Here is a 16,802-nt window from a genome sequence, read left to right as displayed (position 1 = left end):
CCAGCTGTGCAGGACACTTGGGATGGCACTTTGCGTGTCTGGCTTCCCATGGTTCCTTGCCAGCTGTGGCTTTACCTGTCCTAGGCCTGGTGGCATATGACATTGGGTGAGTGGCAAAGAGGTGTGGCTGGCTGGAAAGGCGCTCACGGACCAGGGATTCCCTACCTCTGAATTAGACTTCAGAGCTTATTTCTTACGATAAGTGTGCCCACGGGAACTGTTTGCCAAGGGATTCTGCATCAGCTCTGCTCAGAGGCACAGGCCACTGACTCATCTATGTTAGGCTCGTGGTTTTAGTCATGAAACTGCGTAACGGAAAACCACATCTGGGCAGTTCAGGCCACTCTTTGCAGAGTTAATGCAGGCACTTGTGGCTTTTTATTGTTAATTCAAAAAAACACTAATAGCTTCTTTGACTTTTTACGTGTTAACATTGGGTATATTTATAGAGACACTTCCCTTAAAAAAAGAGTGTGACTTGAGGGGATGTCTGCCTTCGTTATTGCTAGCAGTCCCAACTAACCACAACATTCTTAACTTGGACCATCGTAAAAATATTTTATTCCGTTTCAGTTCTTAATGGGCTATAACTAACTTGAAAAGTCCCTTCAGTTGTAGGAGTTGTGTCTCTCTGTGTATTCCCAGATATTGCAATGTGGTGTTTTGGTCCACTGATCATTAGCCTGGTCCGCTGTATTGCAGGGCCTGCCTTAGCTCTGGACTTGCCTACTCTTTCTGCTCCCTACAGCTTCAGCCTGCCTTACTGGCCGGTACATGTATCTTGTGGACCACCCTGAGATCTATGGGTGAAGGGCAGTATATAAAATAAAGCAAGTCTGCCCCTGGCACCTCAAAAGCTTCAGTCAGGCTCTGTTTTCTTTAAAAGCAAACAACAGCAGCAAAATACAAAAGCCAAACAAACAAATTTAAAACAGCCTCCACATTCATTAAAGGTACGAAGTGGGGGAAGTGACCTATGGCAAACACAGTCGGCCAGTTTGAGTCCTCCGCCTTGGCTGGCCTCTGCTTCAGACAGGCAGAGCTGGGGTCCCTTGAGTGTGGTGCTGAATGCTGATGAGTACAAATCATGGCCTTCTGTCTCGGCACAGCCTCATTCTCACTGAGGAGTGGTATGGTCAACTCAACTTTATGCGGAGGTTACGTTCCGGGGATAACACGTAAATCCAACATCGCAAACAGTCAAAACAATCCTTTAAAGCCATAAAAAGCACAGGGCAACACTTACTGCACACTCCCAAGGTTGCCCTTCACATCCGAATGCTCTCCCAGGGTGAGTGCAATGGCAGGTGGGATTGCTGGCAGTCTTTCCCCCTTCTGACTCCCCCACCTCTTCCACACACACTCCTTTTTTTTAAAAAAAAAAAAAGGTCAAGCAAGAAGATTCCACCTAAACATTAGGAAGAACTTCCTGACAGTAAGAGCTGTTCGACAGTGGAATTTGCTGCCAAGGAGTGTGGTGGAGTCTCCTTCTTTGGAAGTCTTTAAGCAGAGGCTTGACAGCCTTCTGTCAGGAATGCTTTGATGGTGTTTCCTGCTTGGCAGGGGGTTGGACTGGATGGCCCTTGTGGTCTCTTCCAACTCTATGATTCTATGATTCTAAGCACGTTAAGCTGGGATTGTGTAAGTTAAGTGCATAAGCTGTGAGTCTGTATTTGGGCAGTATTGGAGGGGAAGGAGCAAGGCTCGTTCTGTGTGTTCTCTGGATGCATAACTTTGTTTGCTGTTTCTTGTCCCACCAGCTTGAAGAACTGAACCAGCAGGTGGCCTACCTGAGTGGCCAGCAGACCGAGCTGCAGGCAACGGTCCTCCGCCTCGAAGAGGAGAAGCAGCTGCTTGAGGCCAACCTCCAGTCCGAGAGGAGCAGCTTTGAAGCAGAGAAGCGCCAGCTCACAGGCCTGCTCACGGAGCTGCAGAACTCCCTCTCTGAGAGCTCTCGAGGCAAGGAGAAGCTGGAGCAGGATTTGCGTGCCCAGGAGGAGAGCCTGGTCGCTCAGGTCAACGCCCTGACGGCTGAGATCGCCAAGCTGATGGGCTTCCTCCACCAGAAGGACCAGGACCTGCTGCTTCTGCAGCAGCAGAAGGCCCAGCTGGCCGAGGACTTGCAGAAGAGCGAGCAGGCCTCCCGGGCAGCCCTTCAGGAGCTGAGCCTCCAGGTGGACCAGCTGACCAGCACAGTGCAGCAGAGCAGCCAGAAGCTGACGCAGGTGGAGGCTGCAGGCCAGGAAGCATACAACAAGGCCGCCCAGGAGAAAGAGCTGGCCCTGAGGCAACTCCAGGAGAAGGAGGCGGAACTGTCTGCCTTGACCGAGCGGCTGCGTGCTCAGAGCGCCTCTGTCGCAGAAGCCCAGAGGGAGAAGGCCGATTTGAGCCACAAGGTCCAGGAGCTGGAGGCTAGGATCTTGGCCCTCACCGCACAGTGCCAGCAGAGCGAGGCCCAAGCAGGAGCCGTGTCGGTGCTGAAAGGCCAGCTTCGTGAGGCACAGCAGAAGCTGGCTGACAAGGAGAAGCTGGCCAAGGAGAACACCCGTCTCCAGGAACGGCTCCTGATCCTGGAGGAATCCGTCCGCAACACAGAAGGCATCTTGGAGGATGAGAAGAGGCGGGCGGCCGAGTCCTTGGAGGGCAACCTCCGGCGGATCGCAGAGCTGGAGGAGCAGATTCAGGAACTGAGCAAGCACCGGGACCAGGTCCAGCGGGAGATGGGTGAGGAGAAGGCCCAGAGGCAAGCCCTGGAGCGACAAGTGCAGCAGCTGGAGGAAGCCTCCAGGACCAAGGTGGAGGAGCTGCAGCACCAGATGGCAGAGCTCTCCTCTGTGGCGGCCAAAGGAGACCCAGGGGAGCTGGGGAGGCTTGAGGAGAAGGTCCGAGCGCTGAGCGGGGAGCAGGAGCAGGCTCACCTGAGGCTGCAGGCCGAGCAGCAGAAGGTGGCCGAACTGGAGGCTCAGGTGAAGCACTTGAACAGCAAGCACCAAGGAGCACTGGCTGAGCTCCAGGCAGACGTGGCTCGTGCCACCTCACAGGTCAAGGAGAAGGAGCGCACAGAGGACAAGCTCCGGGCAGAGATTGCCTCTCTGCAGGAAAAGGTAGCTGTGGCTCAGAAGGAGGCTGCCCAGAGCTTGGCCAAAGGGAAGAAGGAGGAGCACGAAGCAGCCCAGGCGCTGGAAGTTGCCACCAGGGAGCTGGCTGAGGAGAAGCGCAAGGTAGCCGAGCTGGAGGCTCAAGTGAGGCTGGCAGGGGATCAGAGCCAGAAGGACCTGAGTGCAGCTGAGTCCAGCCTCTCCAGCACCAGGGCAGCCCTGGAAGAGAAGGAGCGCGAGGTGGAGAAGCTGTCTGGCCAGCTGAAGTCCCTGAAGGCCAAGCTGGAAGAGGCCTCCCAGCAGCAGAAGCGGGAGCTGGCCCTGCACGAGGAGGAAGCCAAGCGGCTGTCGGGCGAGGTGGAACGGGCCATGGCTGAACTGGCCGCTGAGAAAGTCAGCAAGGCAGCCCTGGAGGTGCAGCTGCAGAATGTCACCAACGAGCACCGAGTGGAAGTCTCTGGGCTCCAGGAGGAGGTAGCCAGGGCCCAGGAGCTGGTTGGGGAGAAAGAGCGGGAGCTGGAGGAGTTGCGCCTCAAGTACATCTCCCGCAGCGAGGAGCTAAGGGACCTGCAGAAGACGGTCAGCAAGCTGAAGGGGGAACTGGCCTCCGCTGAGGCCCTGAAGGAGAGGGCTGCCAAGATGGAGAGCGAGCTGCAAGGGTTCCTGGAGGCAGCCCGGACCCGGGAGGCCGAGATGGACAGCATCAAGTCGATGATGCACTCCAAGGACGCCTCCCTCAAGAGCCTGGAGGAGGAGAAGCGGCAGCAGGAGCAGGAGTCCACCTCCAGCCGAGAGCTCTACCAGGGGCAGCTGAAGGAGTGCGAGGCTCTCCGCACACAGGTGGAGAGGCTGGAGAAGCAGTGCAAGGAGCAGCAGACCACCGTTGCCCGGCTGGAGAAGGTGGCAGCCGCCTCTGAGCGGGAGCAGCAGGTGGAGGCAGAGGCTTTGAAGCGGGAGGTGGTACAGCACAAGGAGAGGGCCACGGAACTGGAGCAGCTCCTGGAAGCATCCAAGTCCAGTCAAGAGAAGCTGAAGAGGGAACTCCACGACAAAGGAAAGGAGCTGGCCCAGAGCAGAGAGGCGGCATCCCGAGCCGAGAAGGAGCTAGTCGTCCTACGTGCCGCAGCCCAGGAGAAGAGCAAGTCTGAGGAGAGCTGGAAGGAGCAGCTGTCACGCTGTGCCCAGGAATCGGAGCGCCAGGCCAGCATCATCAGCAGCATGGAGAAGGAGACATCCATCATGCAAAGGCAGCAGCTGGAGAAGGAGGGGGAGGTCAAGGACCTGAGGCGGCTGGCCCTGGCTGAGTCCGAGAAGAGCAAGAAGCTGGAGGAGAGGCTGCGGATCCTGCAGTCGGAAATGGCCACCGCTGCTTCCCGGGCAGCTGAGAGGTGCTCAACCATGAAAGCCGAAGCGCAGAGCTCCCAGGAGCAGGCCGAGAAACTTCGGGTGTCGGTGGAGGCCCTGAAGAAGGAGCGGAGCGCTGCCTCCAAGCAGCAGGAGGACCTCTGCAAGGAGCTTAAGTCCTGGCAGGAGAAGGCCTTCCAGAAGGAGCAGCAGCTTTCCGCCCAGCAGCAGGAGTTCGCAGGGGCCCAGGCCCTGATCACAGAGCTGATGCCCATCAAGTGCCTCTACCAACAGCTGCAGGCGGAGCAGGCCTCACAGGAGAGCAAGCACCGGGAGAAGCTGGAGCAGATGCAGAACGCCGCCTCCCTCCTGCAGGCGGAGCTGGCCAGGGCCAAGCTGGAGCTGGCGGAGCTGCAGGCGGTGAAGGAGAGGCTCCTGGAGCGGGAGCAGGCCATCCAGCAGCTGCAGGCAGAGAAGGGCAGCTACGTGGGGCAGCTGGCCACCCTCCAGCAGGCCCAGGCGCAGCTGGCCGAGGAGAACCGGGGGCTGCAGCGCCTGGAGGCAGAACTGGCCCAGGCCAAGAAACAGCACAAGCAGGAGCTGGAGTCGGTCAGGCTCGACTCGGAGAAGCGGATGGCCGCCATCAAGCGAGTGGTTGAGGACACCCAGAAGAAGTACGAGGAGGTCAAGAAGAGGCAGCAGGTGCAGGTAAGGCCCCGCACGGGATCCAGTTGCTTTTGGGGGTGGGAGTTGCCGAGTGGCTAGCCCTAGGCAGCTGCATCTCCCCGACCCATCCTGCAGTTTCTTTGCCCTCTTGAAGCAGGGTGGAGGGGTTGGGGGCAAAGCTCATCCTCTTTGTGCCACCACTTTGTCCCTACTCCCTTGCTTCACCCGGGGACAGCGCTGCCTCTGGAGATTAGGCAGATGGAGTAAACATTCTGGGATCTGGCCTAGATTTGCCTGCCGGACAGAAAATGATGGTGGCTCTTAATGGTTTTCCATTCTGCTTATAAACTCTGGTTCCAGTTCACTTAATGAAGGGGACAGCTCTGCAGGGCCACCCTTGAGCGACAGAAGCATCTCTCTCAGGATTGGATGAGGTTGCAAGACACCTGGGGGTGGGGGCGCACCTTGCTGCATTCTGTATAGTGCAGTCCAGATTGAGGGGATGTGCAGAAGCGAGGTGCGGCCTGAAAGGCTCAGCAGACCTTATTTGGCTCATGGGGTGCATCTTGAGCAATGGGGACCCATCTCTAGAATTTTGGGGTCCGCAGTAGGCCAGTAGTAGATACTTTCCCTGAAAGTTAAAGCAAGCAAGTTAACAAAGGGGGTGGTGCTGCTGCTGCCCAGGAGCCATGTTTGCTTGAGATGCCGGCTATATGTTATCCTTGACTGGGCTCCCTTTTGCTCCTGCATGTGTACGCAGTGTTCTAACACTGCCCCTCCAGGTTCCACAAGTCTTCTCCTCTTTATTTATATACTGCCGTCTCAGCTCTGAGCCTCTGGGGAAGGGATGAGCAACACCCTCTTGGTCTGGATTGGGTGGGCAGTTGAGCTCCCACCTTTGCCACAAGTTGCCCCAGCTGCTTTTTGTGGTGTTTTCACGTCTGCCTTCATTGCTTCCCCCTCCCACCCACCCCCCAATCTTACAGGTGGAGCAGCTAGAGGTATATCAGAAAGAGCGAGCTAATGCATGCCAGGTAATGCATGCCAGGTGTCAGCTGCTTAAACGGTGACAGTGCATGACGTAGCCGCTGCTGCTGCTGCTTCCCCCCCTCCATCATGGCTGCCATCTCCTGTTGTGAACTGTTTGCAATGGGGGCTTACGGAGGACAAGTAATAAGGCCGCCGCCACCCTCGTTTGGGGGCTGTGTGGGAAAACAGGGCTTCACAATCCCTCTCTAAAACGCTGCACTTTATGCCCAGATGCCTCCTCACACAGGTCAGCAAAACTTTTGTTCTCTTACTTTGACCAAAAATAATAATAATTACTTGGCAAGAGCAGAAAGCACACAAATCCTGTCCTTTGCACCATAGGCAATACTGTCCATAGGCAAGGAAGTCGCGCCAGCGGCCAGCAAAGTCAGTCTACTTGGGATTGTTGCTCTCCCAGCAGGTCTCCCAGTAATTGTAGTATGAGGGCTTGCTACACACCCACACAACATTTTTTGTTATCCCCCCCTTAAAGATCTCCTTGGTGCCACTTTTTCTGATAGCTCCGCAGTACAGCACTACATGCATCCTCTTGCGCCCTCTCATCCCAACACCTGGGAAGCCTTGGGAGCAGCTTGGGACGTACCAATGACATCCCCTGTAGAATTTCCCACTTGTCTTTGTAACTCCTGGTGGAGCAACCTGCTGGAAGAGGCCAATGGCCCATCTAGTCCAGCATCCTGTTCCCAGTGTAGCCAAGCAGGTGCCCCAAAGGGAAACCCCCTCACAGGATTTGAGCACAATCCTCCATGAATTTATTTGATCCTCGTTCAAAGCTATCTAGGTTGGTGGCCATGACTGCTTCCTGGGGGAGTGAGTCTCATTATTTAGCTATGTGCTGCGCGACGAGGTGAGCTCCTGTTGCTCTGTCCCAGCTCCTGCCAACTTAGCCATTCGAAAGCACACCAGCGCTAGTAGATAAATAGGTACCGCTGTGGCAGGAAGGTAAATGGTGTTTCCGTGCTCTCTGGCTTCTGCCACGGTGTCCCGTTGTGCCAGAAGTGGCTTAGTCCTGCTGGCCACATGACCCGGGAAGCTGTCTGTGGACAAACAGTGTCTCCCTCGGCCTGAAAGCGAGATGAGAGCCGCAACCCCATAGTCACCTTTGACTGGTCTTAACCATCCAGGGGTTCTTTACCTAGGTTTACCTGCATCTGGAGCACTGTCTCCTGTTCTGGGCACCCCTTTTTAAGACAGGACTGCGCCAAGAGGGGAGTAGCCATTTGAAGCCAGAGGTGGCCTATGCCGCAGGCCCTGCCTTGAGCAGCGGAGAGTAGGGCTTGATGATCTCCGAGGTCCTGTCCCTCTCCAGCTGCTGCATCTTTTGGCATTCTGTCTTCCCCATCTCCTCCTTATATTTTCCTCCGGTATAGGAGAGAATCTCTGTGAATGATACCACTCTCGGGAGGGGAGACCTTGAGCTGCAGGCAGAGTGCAGGGTCTGCAACGCAGGGGGGCCAGCCCTCTAACCTTCAGGGTTACCAGGAGCTAAAAGCACTGCCACCTCTCTTGGCCATCTGCAAGCAGAGTTGCACCTGAAGACAAGTCCGCCCTCTCACCCCTGTGTTTTAAAGCCCTTCATTAAGAGCAAACCAGCTTAAACGAAAAGCCCCTCAAACAGCCCCCCCGTCCACTTCAGAAACCCTCTTGGACCTTCAGTGTTTCCGTGGATCCCTGATGCTCCCTTACCCCCAGGTGCACAAGAGGCAAACAGTTGGCAATGGAGACCCTGCTTTGGGGTTGCTGGGGAGACCTGGAGGCAGGAAATGTGGGGCGGGGCGGCTAATTAACCTCCAGCATAACTTTCATCGCAAGTCAGAGCATCTGCTTGCGGCACACCCCATCTCTTCTGCTTGTAGAGAGCTGCTCTTCCTGGGAAGCTGCTAACCCCCATGCACCATTTCTTCTCTGAAGCCCACTGACCCAACCCTGCGACTGGCATGCGGTGTTTGCGCATCATAGACTTGTCGGTGGAGGGTTGGGGGCTGCTCTGGTGCTGCTGCTTCCAGGAAGCTTTTGCAGAGGCAGAATGTTTAGGACGGGGAGCTCCAGTGATACTGATGCTTCCTGGGTGGAAGGGAACCTGTCGGAGGGTATGCCTGTCGGAGGGTATGTGCTTCCAGGCATAGAGGACTCTGGCATGCAGTTCTTTCTGTGTTCCTGTAGTAACTCTTGAGGGTCTGTGGCATTCGGCAGAATTCAGACTCTCGTATCATGGCTGCAAAAAGAAGCTTGAAAAAGGTGTGTAGTCGGGGAGGCTGAGCAGTGCTTGCATTGAGTTGGGACCTCACAGCTGCTTTCCCCCTAGCAATCAGAATCATTATCCAAATACACATTCAGTGACCTTTTAGTGTTGCTTTTACCAGGTGCAGAACTTGGCCCTCCCCCCTCTTTCTTTCTTTCTTTCTTTCTTTCTTTCTTTCTTTCTTTCGCATGGGGCTTGACTTACTAGAGAAGTGTTTAATGCTGAAGGGGCCAAGCTGAGTAACACAGACAGCGCCAGATTCCTCCTTCCAACCCCCAAACTGGATAAAGTGGTCAGTCCCGAGATGTCCTAAACTGTAACTCTTTGATGCCCTGCTCATAGAATCATAGAATTGTAGAGGACCCAAAAGGTCATCTAGTCCAATCTGCTGCAATGCAGGAGTCACAGCTTTTGGTAAAAGGGGGAGACTTCTTGGCCTCCTGCCAGCCAGTCCTTTTCTAGGCATGGCGGTTCCAGTACAGCAGGTTTAGGAGGGGGACAGAGATTGCGGATTGGGTGGCTTTGTGCAGTGCCATAGGGTGCAGCGCCTCAAAGAGCCAGGAGGGAGTGGCTGAACAGTGCTTTGAGCAGGAGGGGTTGGAATAACTATTCTCTCTCTCTTCCCCGCCCCCTTTTCCTTTCCAGCTGGAGGAGCTGAAGCAGAAGTTGGTTCAGCAGCAGAAGGTCACTCAAGCCGAGCAGCAGAGAGCCCAGGTGAGCTTCCAGAGATGGAGGCTGGAGAGAGTTCTCCTAGTGCAGAGGTTCCCAAGCTTTTGGGGGGCACTGCCCCATTGGCTTCATAACTTCATCCCCAGATCCCCACCCTATCCTATAAAAAGCATTCAGAATAGTGGTTTGCATGACGCACTAGTCCAATCCCCTGCAATCGAGGGCGAGGGAAATCAAGGAAGAGAATAACAAGAAATGTGAAACAGTAATAATTAATTGATTTTTAAATTCAAAATCCAATTAAAGCTATTTAGTTTTCAGCGATGCCAGCTTTTCAAAGACAAGGGGTGGACAGGACTCTTGTAAGTCTACTGAGCAACCTTACTCAGCTGTTGCAAGAAGTCTAGGGCAGGCACCCCCAAACTGCGGCCCTCCAGATATTTTGGCCTACAACTCCCATGATCCCTAGCTAACAGGACCAGTGGTCGGGGAAGATGGGAACTGTAGTCCAAAACATCTGGAGGGCCGAAGTTTGAGGATGCCTGGTCTAGGGGAATAAAGAAAACAATTTCCCTCTCTGGCACTGTAAGGGAATATCTGTGTCTCTCCTCAGCAGGTGCACGAAGAAGAGCTCCAGGCAGAGATTAAGCACCGGAATGAGAAGATCTTGGATCTCCAGTCTCAGCTGGCCCAGAAGGAACAAGCTGCTGAGCATTACAAGGCGCAGGTAGAAAAGGGGGAGCTGGCTCCCTCTGGGGCAGAAGTGTGGGGTGGGAGGGGAGAGAACCATCACCCTGGGTTTCCTACCCTGTATTAAACAGTCACAGCTAAGGCAGGTACTAAGAAAAGACGTTCTGCCATTAAAAGGCCTCAAAATTCCATAGCTTACAAAAATGGCACCCGTTGAGCTAACAGAACTGCATGGTGAGGTTTGCAAATGTGGGTGTGTGGAGGATAAGTACACTTTGTGATGTTGCACAACAGCATGGCTGAGCAAGGGTCTCTTAAGGAAGCACCAGCCTTGGCTTCCGACGTCCCGGCTTTGCGTGAAATTGCCTCAAGTCTGGCCTTAAACCGGCAGGTGTTGTGCTTGACGGTTGCCTCTCTTTTCCTCGCCCCTCAGATGGAGAAGGCCAAAACACACTACGACGCAAAGAAGCAACAAAACCAGGAGCTGCTTGAGAGGCTGGGAGTCCTGGAGGAGGTGGAGAGGGAGAACGCGGAGCTGAAGGCCAAATCGGAGCGCCTTGTGAAGGAGCAGCAGGATTTGGTGAGGCAGATGCAGGAGGCCCAGCTCACCTCCAAGAACCTCTGCAGCCTAGAGGCACAGGTAGGGCCGAGGGGCGGTGGCTGAGGAGGCAGGGTGCGTGCGCACGGCAGGGCCCAGTCCATTTTCGTTCCAGGCCCTGCCCACCCACCTGTGCATTTCCTCTTGCAAGAAGGATCTGTGGGGTCCCTAGGTGCAGGAGGCATTCCTGGGCAGGTTAGATTCCCAGCTAATTTAGTTTTTGGCAAAGATCAGGAGGGCTGTGGCTTTGCATGCAGAAAGTCCAGAGTCCAGGGGCATTTGTAGGTGGTGGAAAAGGCCCTCCACCTGAGACACCAAAGAGCCAGGTGAGATCCTATGGGGGGTCCTTGGAGGCCTGCTTGTCCAACCCCCTGCAAGGAACCCAGGGCTAGAGCACCCCCAGCATGTGCATGACAAACTAGCCTCTACGTGAAGACCTCCAGTGAGGGGGAGGCCCCACCAGCCCTCTGCATAATCCCCACAAGGGCTTTTCTCCTACGTTTTCCTCTGGAATCTGCCCTCCTGAAACTGAAGTCCCTGGAAACCTCATCTGGGGCAGCAGAGAGCGAGTCTTGGCCCTTGGAGCAGACAATGATGGGCCAGAGGGACCCGGCCTGACTTGGTCTAAGGGAGTGGGTGGAGCTCTGCAGATGCCAAGAGGAAGCAGGGAAGGACACGCCAGCCCCAAACACCAAGCTGTGCATGGAGGGCAACGCTTGGGCATGCCAGATGCCACCGGTGGAATCATTGGTGCCTGTGGCTGAGAATTAAGTTCTTATCTCCAGGAGAGCCCCTGCAAGTCACGGCAGGCAGGACTGGGAATCAAGGGTATGCTCTGAGGCAGTGGCTGCCTCCTTGTATGGTTTTAAGTGCCTTTGTAATTAGGCAAATAACATGGTTAAATGGCTCGTGGTAGGTTTTCAGGACCTGCCTAGTGCTGTGTCCTGAAGTGGGTGGGAAGGGCTGGTGCAAAGTTGAGTAGGGCAGTGGTGTGGGTGTGTGATCTGCAGCAACAATCGCTATACTCTCTGTGCTAAGAAGTGTTGGTCAAGCAGCCCCCCCCCCCGCTTCTTGAACTGAGAAGTCATTGTCCCCCATACTGGCAAAGAATCAGCCACGTGAGCTAGCCACTTCTGACAGACAACCTCTCCCCCATAATAACAAGGCCACATTGTGTGAATACTTCCCCCCCCCCCTTTGTAGCCTAGCCTTCCTGGCTAAGATGCAAAGCTTTAATAACTTGGAACCATCCTTTCAAACTTGGTGCTACTTACTCTTGGACTTGCCCTAGAACTGAGAACTTGAAAAACCTCCTGCCATATGCACAGAGCAGAGCAGCAGGCAAAGCGCATCCTGCATGTATCATCAAGGAAACGGAATATTCTGTGCGTTGTTTACCTTAGCCTGTTTTCTGTACCCCAGGGATGGGGGAACATGTGGCCCTTGCAGGTGTTGCTGGGCTCCAACTCCCTCCTGCTCTAGCCAGGAAGCCAAAGGACCAGGGGTGATGGGCGCTGGAGTCCAGCACCCTCTGGAGAGCCATGGGTTCCCATGCTTAGTATATGTATAGCAACATATTTACCTGCAACTGAAGTGAGGTGGACTTGGCCCAGTTCTAACGTAGATGCATGCAAAGAAACATTTAATTGGCCATTTTGGTTCTAGTGGGTCTCTTGACTTCCTTGGTGCGTGGCTTGCTCGTGGCACCCTGCCCCTTACCGTTAACCAACCCAAACGCAGGTGGAGTTTGCAGATCGCCAGCTGCGAGAGCAGGGCAAGTTCCAGCTGGCCACAGATTCATTAAAAAGCCGCATCACCTTCCAGGAAAGCCCAGCCGATGTCAGCACAGACAGCCTGGACATGAGCACCAGCGATGAAGCACAGCCGCTCAACTCCACCAGGTACTGACCCTCAGCTTAGAAGGCAAGCAGGCGGCTGCAGCAGAGCAGCTCAGCTTCCGTGCCAGCTTTCTTTCCTCCTCCTCCTCTTCCTCCTTCTTAGCTCTTTGATCAGCCATAGAGCACAGGCTTCCCACCCTTGCAGCTCTAGGACCAAATGCATGTTTCCCCAAGGGTGGCCACTCACAGGGTCCTTCATTTGGCAGGCCTGACAGTGAAGCAACTTTGGAGACATGGGACATTATTATTATTATTATTATTATTATTATTATTTATTTTATTTATTTATACGCCACCCATCTGACTGGGTTGCCCGAGCCACTTTGGGCTGCTTCCAACACATTAAGACATCAAAAACAGTAGTAAAACATCAGACATTAAAAATTTCTAAAAGTCAGATAGTTGTTTATTTCCCCGACATCTGATGAAGGGAGGGCGTTCCACAGGGCAGGTGCCACTACCTAGTAGGCCCTCTGCCTGGTTCCCTGTAACTTCACTTCTTGTAGTGAAGGAACTGCCAGAAGATCCTCAGGGCTACACCTCAGTGTCCAGGCTGAACGATGGGGGTGGAGACGCTCCTTCAGGTATACTGGGCCGAGGCCATTTACGGCTTTAAAAGTCAGCACCAACACTTTGAATTGTATTGTGAAGACTTCTCAGCTTCCTTGTTCCTGGGAATGTGAAGAGAGGGTTCTGTGGTTGTGGCCTCCCTGCCAGCTTCATGATCCTCTCTCCCCCCACATCCCATCTCTCTTCACAGCAGGAGGTCTCGCCGTTCCATCTCTGAATCTGGGACAGCAGAGCCGTCCAAGGCTTCCCACCGGCTGCCTCGGAAGGTGGAGACTCTGGAGAGCCTCTATTTCACACCCATCCCCACCCGCACGCGGTCCAAACTGGAGAACAGCGTTAATTCCACGGGCGATGTTTCCTTTGAGTCGGGGCGGAAAACACTCTCTGGCCGCCGGCGCACCACACAGGTCATCAACATCACCATGATCAAAGTAATGTGGGGGCCACCTAGGGATGGGAGCCAAGGTGTGGTGATGGTGGCTGTGGAGATAGGTGGCATCCAGGGCTGCTCAAACGGGCATCCTCCATAGCCAGGTCTGTCATACACTTTTAGCAGCCGGCTTCCCTGGGTGTGGGGAGTAGCAGGCGACCCCTGCTATTAGGGGTGGATTCAGGAGAGCTGCCCTCTTGAGGTAGTTTACTAGGAACAAGGAGTGATGAATCCAAGTTGCCAAATAGTTCAGGGATTTGGAAGAGCTCCAAAACAAGCTTTCCAAGTAGGGTAGTAAAGTGGCAAATGCACTTCCATGTAATCAAGTGTAAAATGATGTGTGTCAAGGCAAAAAACACGAGCTTCATGTCCGTTCTCGTGGGGTCTTGAATTGACAGTGGTCATGAACGAGACCTTGGGGTCATAGTGGATAGCTTGATGAAGGTGTGGACCCGGTGTGCAGCAGTTGGGAATTGCTAGGGATCGATAGGAAAGGAATTGGAAATAAAACTGCCGGTGCCATAATGCCATTATACAAACCTGTGGTGCAACCTCACTTGGGATGCTGTGTACAGTTCCATTGGCCCTTCCTCAGAAAGGATATTGTAGAGTCGGAAAGGGTTCAGAAAAGGGCAACAAAAATAATCAAGGTTTTGGAGCAACTCTCCAGTGAGGAAAGAATGCAGCATTTGGTGCTTGTTAGTTTGCAGAAAAGCCGAGTAAGGGATAGGGGAAGACAGGGCAGAAGCATCTAATATTCTGTCTGGTGTGATGGAGGTGGAGAGGAGCAGCTTAGCGGGTGGGGGCAGAGTTAAGCCGCATCAGCAGCTCATCTTTGTACTCACCCTCCTCTTTCTCCTCCTCCTCCTCCTTGTGCTTCTACACAGAAACACACTGAGCCAGGAACTCCCCAGAGTGCTGACGCCTCCTTGTTCAGCGTGCAGTCCGCTGAGTCTCAGAGCAGCACCTTGAGCCAAGAGCCGGTCAAGACCCGCCTGCGTTCCGCATCCGCTTCCTCCACCCGCTCCCTTGCCAGCCTCCCCTCTCAGGAATCCCTCACCAGGCTGGGCACCTCTTCCCCCAACAACACGACGTTGATGAGCCTGCCTGGCTATCGGCCTGCCACCCGCAGCTCCATGAGATGCTCCCAAGCCGGAGGGGCCAGTTCTGGTGAGTGCGGGGGGTTGCGGCGGCAGGACCCGGGGCAGCCTTCACCTTGGTGGGGCCCCCTGACGACGTCCTGGACTACAACTCCCAGCCAAGCATGGATGGGTGATGCTGGGGCCAATGGGAGTCGTAGTCCAAAGCATCTGGAGGAGCAGAAGAAGCTCGGCAAAGGCTGTTCTAGAGCTTCACCCTCAGTGCAGAACCCCAGTCAGCAGAGTACAGCCATTGCTCTGGTGAATCTCAGAGGAGTCCAGTGAGCTCAGTGATCTACACAGAATCCGAGAATATGCTTGAAGGGAACCCCAAGGGTCTTCTAGTCCACCCCCTGCACAGCAGGAATCACAGCTAAAGAGTCCCTGACTGGTGCCCCTCCCACCTCCGTTCATGAGCCTCCAACAAGGAGAGCCCACCACCTTCTGAAGGGGTCTGTTCCATGGACAGACAGCTCTTGCCCTCAGAATAACATAAGAATAATAATTTATTACTTATACCCTGCCCATCTGGCTGAGTCTCCCCAGCCACTCTGGGTTTCCAACAGGAGTTTAAAAATATATTAAAACAGTCATTAAAGAAAACTTCCCTAAACAGGGCTGCCTTCAGAAGGTTTTCCTGCTGGCTACATTTATTCTCCCTGCCCGCCACCATTAGTCCACCATGCCTGACAGTCAGTGACAGGCTGATGGTGGTAGTAGTAGTAGCAACAGTAGCAGTAGTAGTACGGTAGTTTTATTATTTATACCCACCTACTCTAGGCAGCTTCCCACAAATATAAAAACATAATAAAACGTAAAAGATTTTAAAAGATGTCCAGATGTGTGTCAGGAGAGCTGTGTGATGACCTGTCTCCTTGGGCATTCCTTGGCTTGCTTTCCCTTGCTGCTTTGCTCCTTGGTGTGAGACTTCCTCCCCCGGAGCCTGATGGCAGACTGCCTGCTCTCTGACTGTTTGTGGCCGGTGATGGCATGACTGTGAAGGTGGCACTGCTTGGCTCCTCCCTTCTAAAAGGCATCTCGTAGAAGCCCTCGCAAGGCCTGGAATGGCCATGCATAGAACAGCCAGCAGAGGTGGGACACGGGAGAGCCAGGATGGATAAAAGGAAGGGCTTCTTCACACAGTGCATAATTAATCTGTGGAACTCCCTTCTGCAGGAGGCAGTGAGAGCTAACCACATGGACGACTTTCAAATAAGATTGGACACATTCGCGGGGGAGAAGGGTTGTCAGTGGCCCTGCTCTGCCTCCACAATTAGGGGAAGCAAGGCTCCCGAATGCCAGTTGCATGTTCCAGCAGGGTTATTCTGAAGGTCCTTGTGCAGTTGGGAAAGGCTGGCTCAATTAACTACGCATGGGGTGCTCTGTTTTGCCCTCTTTCCTCTTCGTCCCCATGAAGTGGGTGGGGGCAGAGGAATCTCTTTGATTGGAATCACTGTTGTCGATTATCTTGCGGAGAGCCACTTGGGGCGCCTCCCTTCCGTGTGGCTGGTGATGCAACCTGGGAAGTGAGCAGCTGACACCCTCCCTTGTCTCTCCCCCCCCCCCATTTTCAGGGCGCAGCAGCTTCTATGCGGGCAGCTGCCAGGAGGAGCCGGAAGCGCTTGACGAGTGGACCCGCATTGCTGAGCTCCAGCAGCGCAACAGGATCTGCCCACCTCACCTGAAGACCTGCTACCCCCTGGAGTCTCGGGTGAGTGTCGCCAAGGGGCCAGCTAGTCCTGACTCCCACGGCAGCTAGCAATAATGTTTTCAAGGCCAAGGATGCGATGCCTGCTCCTGCTGCTGGTTTAGTCCGCGCCTGGAGAATTCTGTGAACGGAAAATGGGATTCTGCAATGCAGATCAAGTTAGTGGGTTGGACACCCCCCCCCCAAAAAAACACAATCATGGCCCTTTGAGGGCTAGTGCATATGTATGTGAATATATGGGTAAGGAGGGGAGGGGTTTGGGAAGAGTGTAAAAGGGGTGCATAGACAGGGATGGTGAGCGGAGCAAGCAGGGGTGCCAGTCCCTCGTGTGTTTGTGCATGTAAATCTTAGTCAGTGCTCCTCTTCCCCACCTGTCAGCCAACCCTGTCACTGGCCACCATCACAGACGAGGATATGAAGACGGGGGACCCCAGAGAGACCCTCCGGCGTGCCAGCATGCTGCCCTCCCAGGTTTCCGAGGGCCCTGCCACCCGCCGCAGCACCCTGAGCTCCGCGGCGGCCGCGGGGGGCATTGCCACTCGGCAGCAGAGGAAGCGCATTTCAGATGAACCCCACCAGGCTGCAGGGACCCCAGAGGTGAGCGGCAGTGGCCTGAACAAGCTGGATGGGGGAGGGTTATTACGGGAGTATTGGGTAGGCCCAGGGTGTAATGGGGCAAGTTTGCCTGTGTCTTCTAGGG

The 16,802-nt window shown here is 54.5% G+C and overlaps 1 protein-coding gene across 17 annotated transcripts in view; it reads left to right on the top strand.

Annotated features, from left to right (window-relative positions):
• The window catches only part of NUMA1 (nuclear mitotic apparatus protein 1), a 72,208-nt gene that overhangs the window by 52,663 nt on the left and 2,743 nt on the right, over positions 1-16,802 (top strand). For 3 of the 17 annotated variants that reach the window (XM_060273971.2, XM_060273970.2, XM_060273964.2), the window contains 10 exons: positions 1,761-5,150; positions 6,095-6,142; positions 9,046-9,114; positions 9,683-9,796; positions 10,193-10,399; positions 12,098-12,258; positions 13,016-13,256; positions 14,143-14,425; positions 15,969-16,105; positions 16,481-16,699. In XM_060273971.2, the coding sequence (XP_060129954.2) occupies positions 1,761-5,150; positions 6,095-6,142; positions 9,046-9,114; positions 9,683-9,796; positions 10,193-10,399; positions 12,098-12,258; positions 13,016-13,256; positions 14,143-14,425; positions 15,969-16,105; positions 16,481-16,699 (4,869 nt within the window). The remainder of the gene's footprint in view (positions 1-1,760; positions 5,151-6,094; positions 6,143-9,045; positions 9,115-9,682; positions 9,797-10,192; positions 10,400-12,097; positions 12,259-13,015; positions 13,257-14,142; positions 14,426-15,968; positions 16,106-16,480; positions 16,700-16,802) is intronic. The other 14 variants (XM_060273968.2, XM_060273966.2, XM_060273973.2 and 11 more) reach the window with 14 other exon arrangements.

The sequence above is a fragment of the Zootoca vivipara genome, chromosome 4 (assembly GCF_965207765.1).
Source record: "Zootoca vivipara chromosome 4, rZooViv2.hap1.1, whole genome shotgun sequence".
Taxonomy (NCBI): domain Eukaryota; kingdom Metazoa; phylum Chordata; class Lepidosauria; order Squamata; family Lacertidae; genus Zootoca; species Zootoca vivipara.
This window is presented reverse-complemented; position numbering and strand designations above follow the sequence as displayed.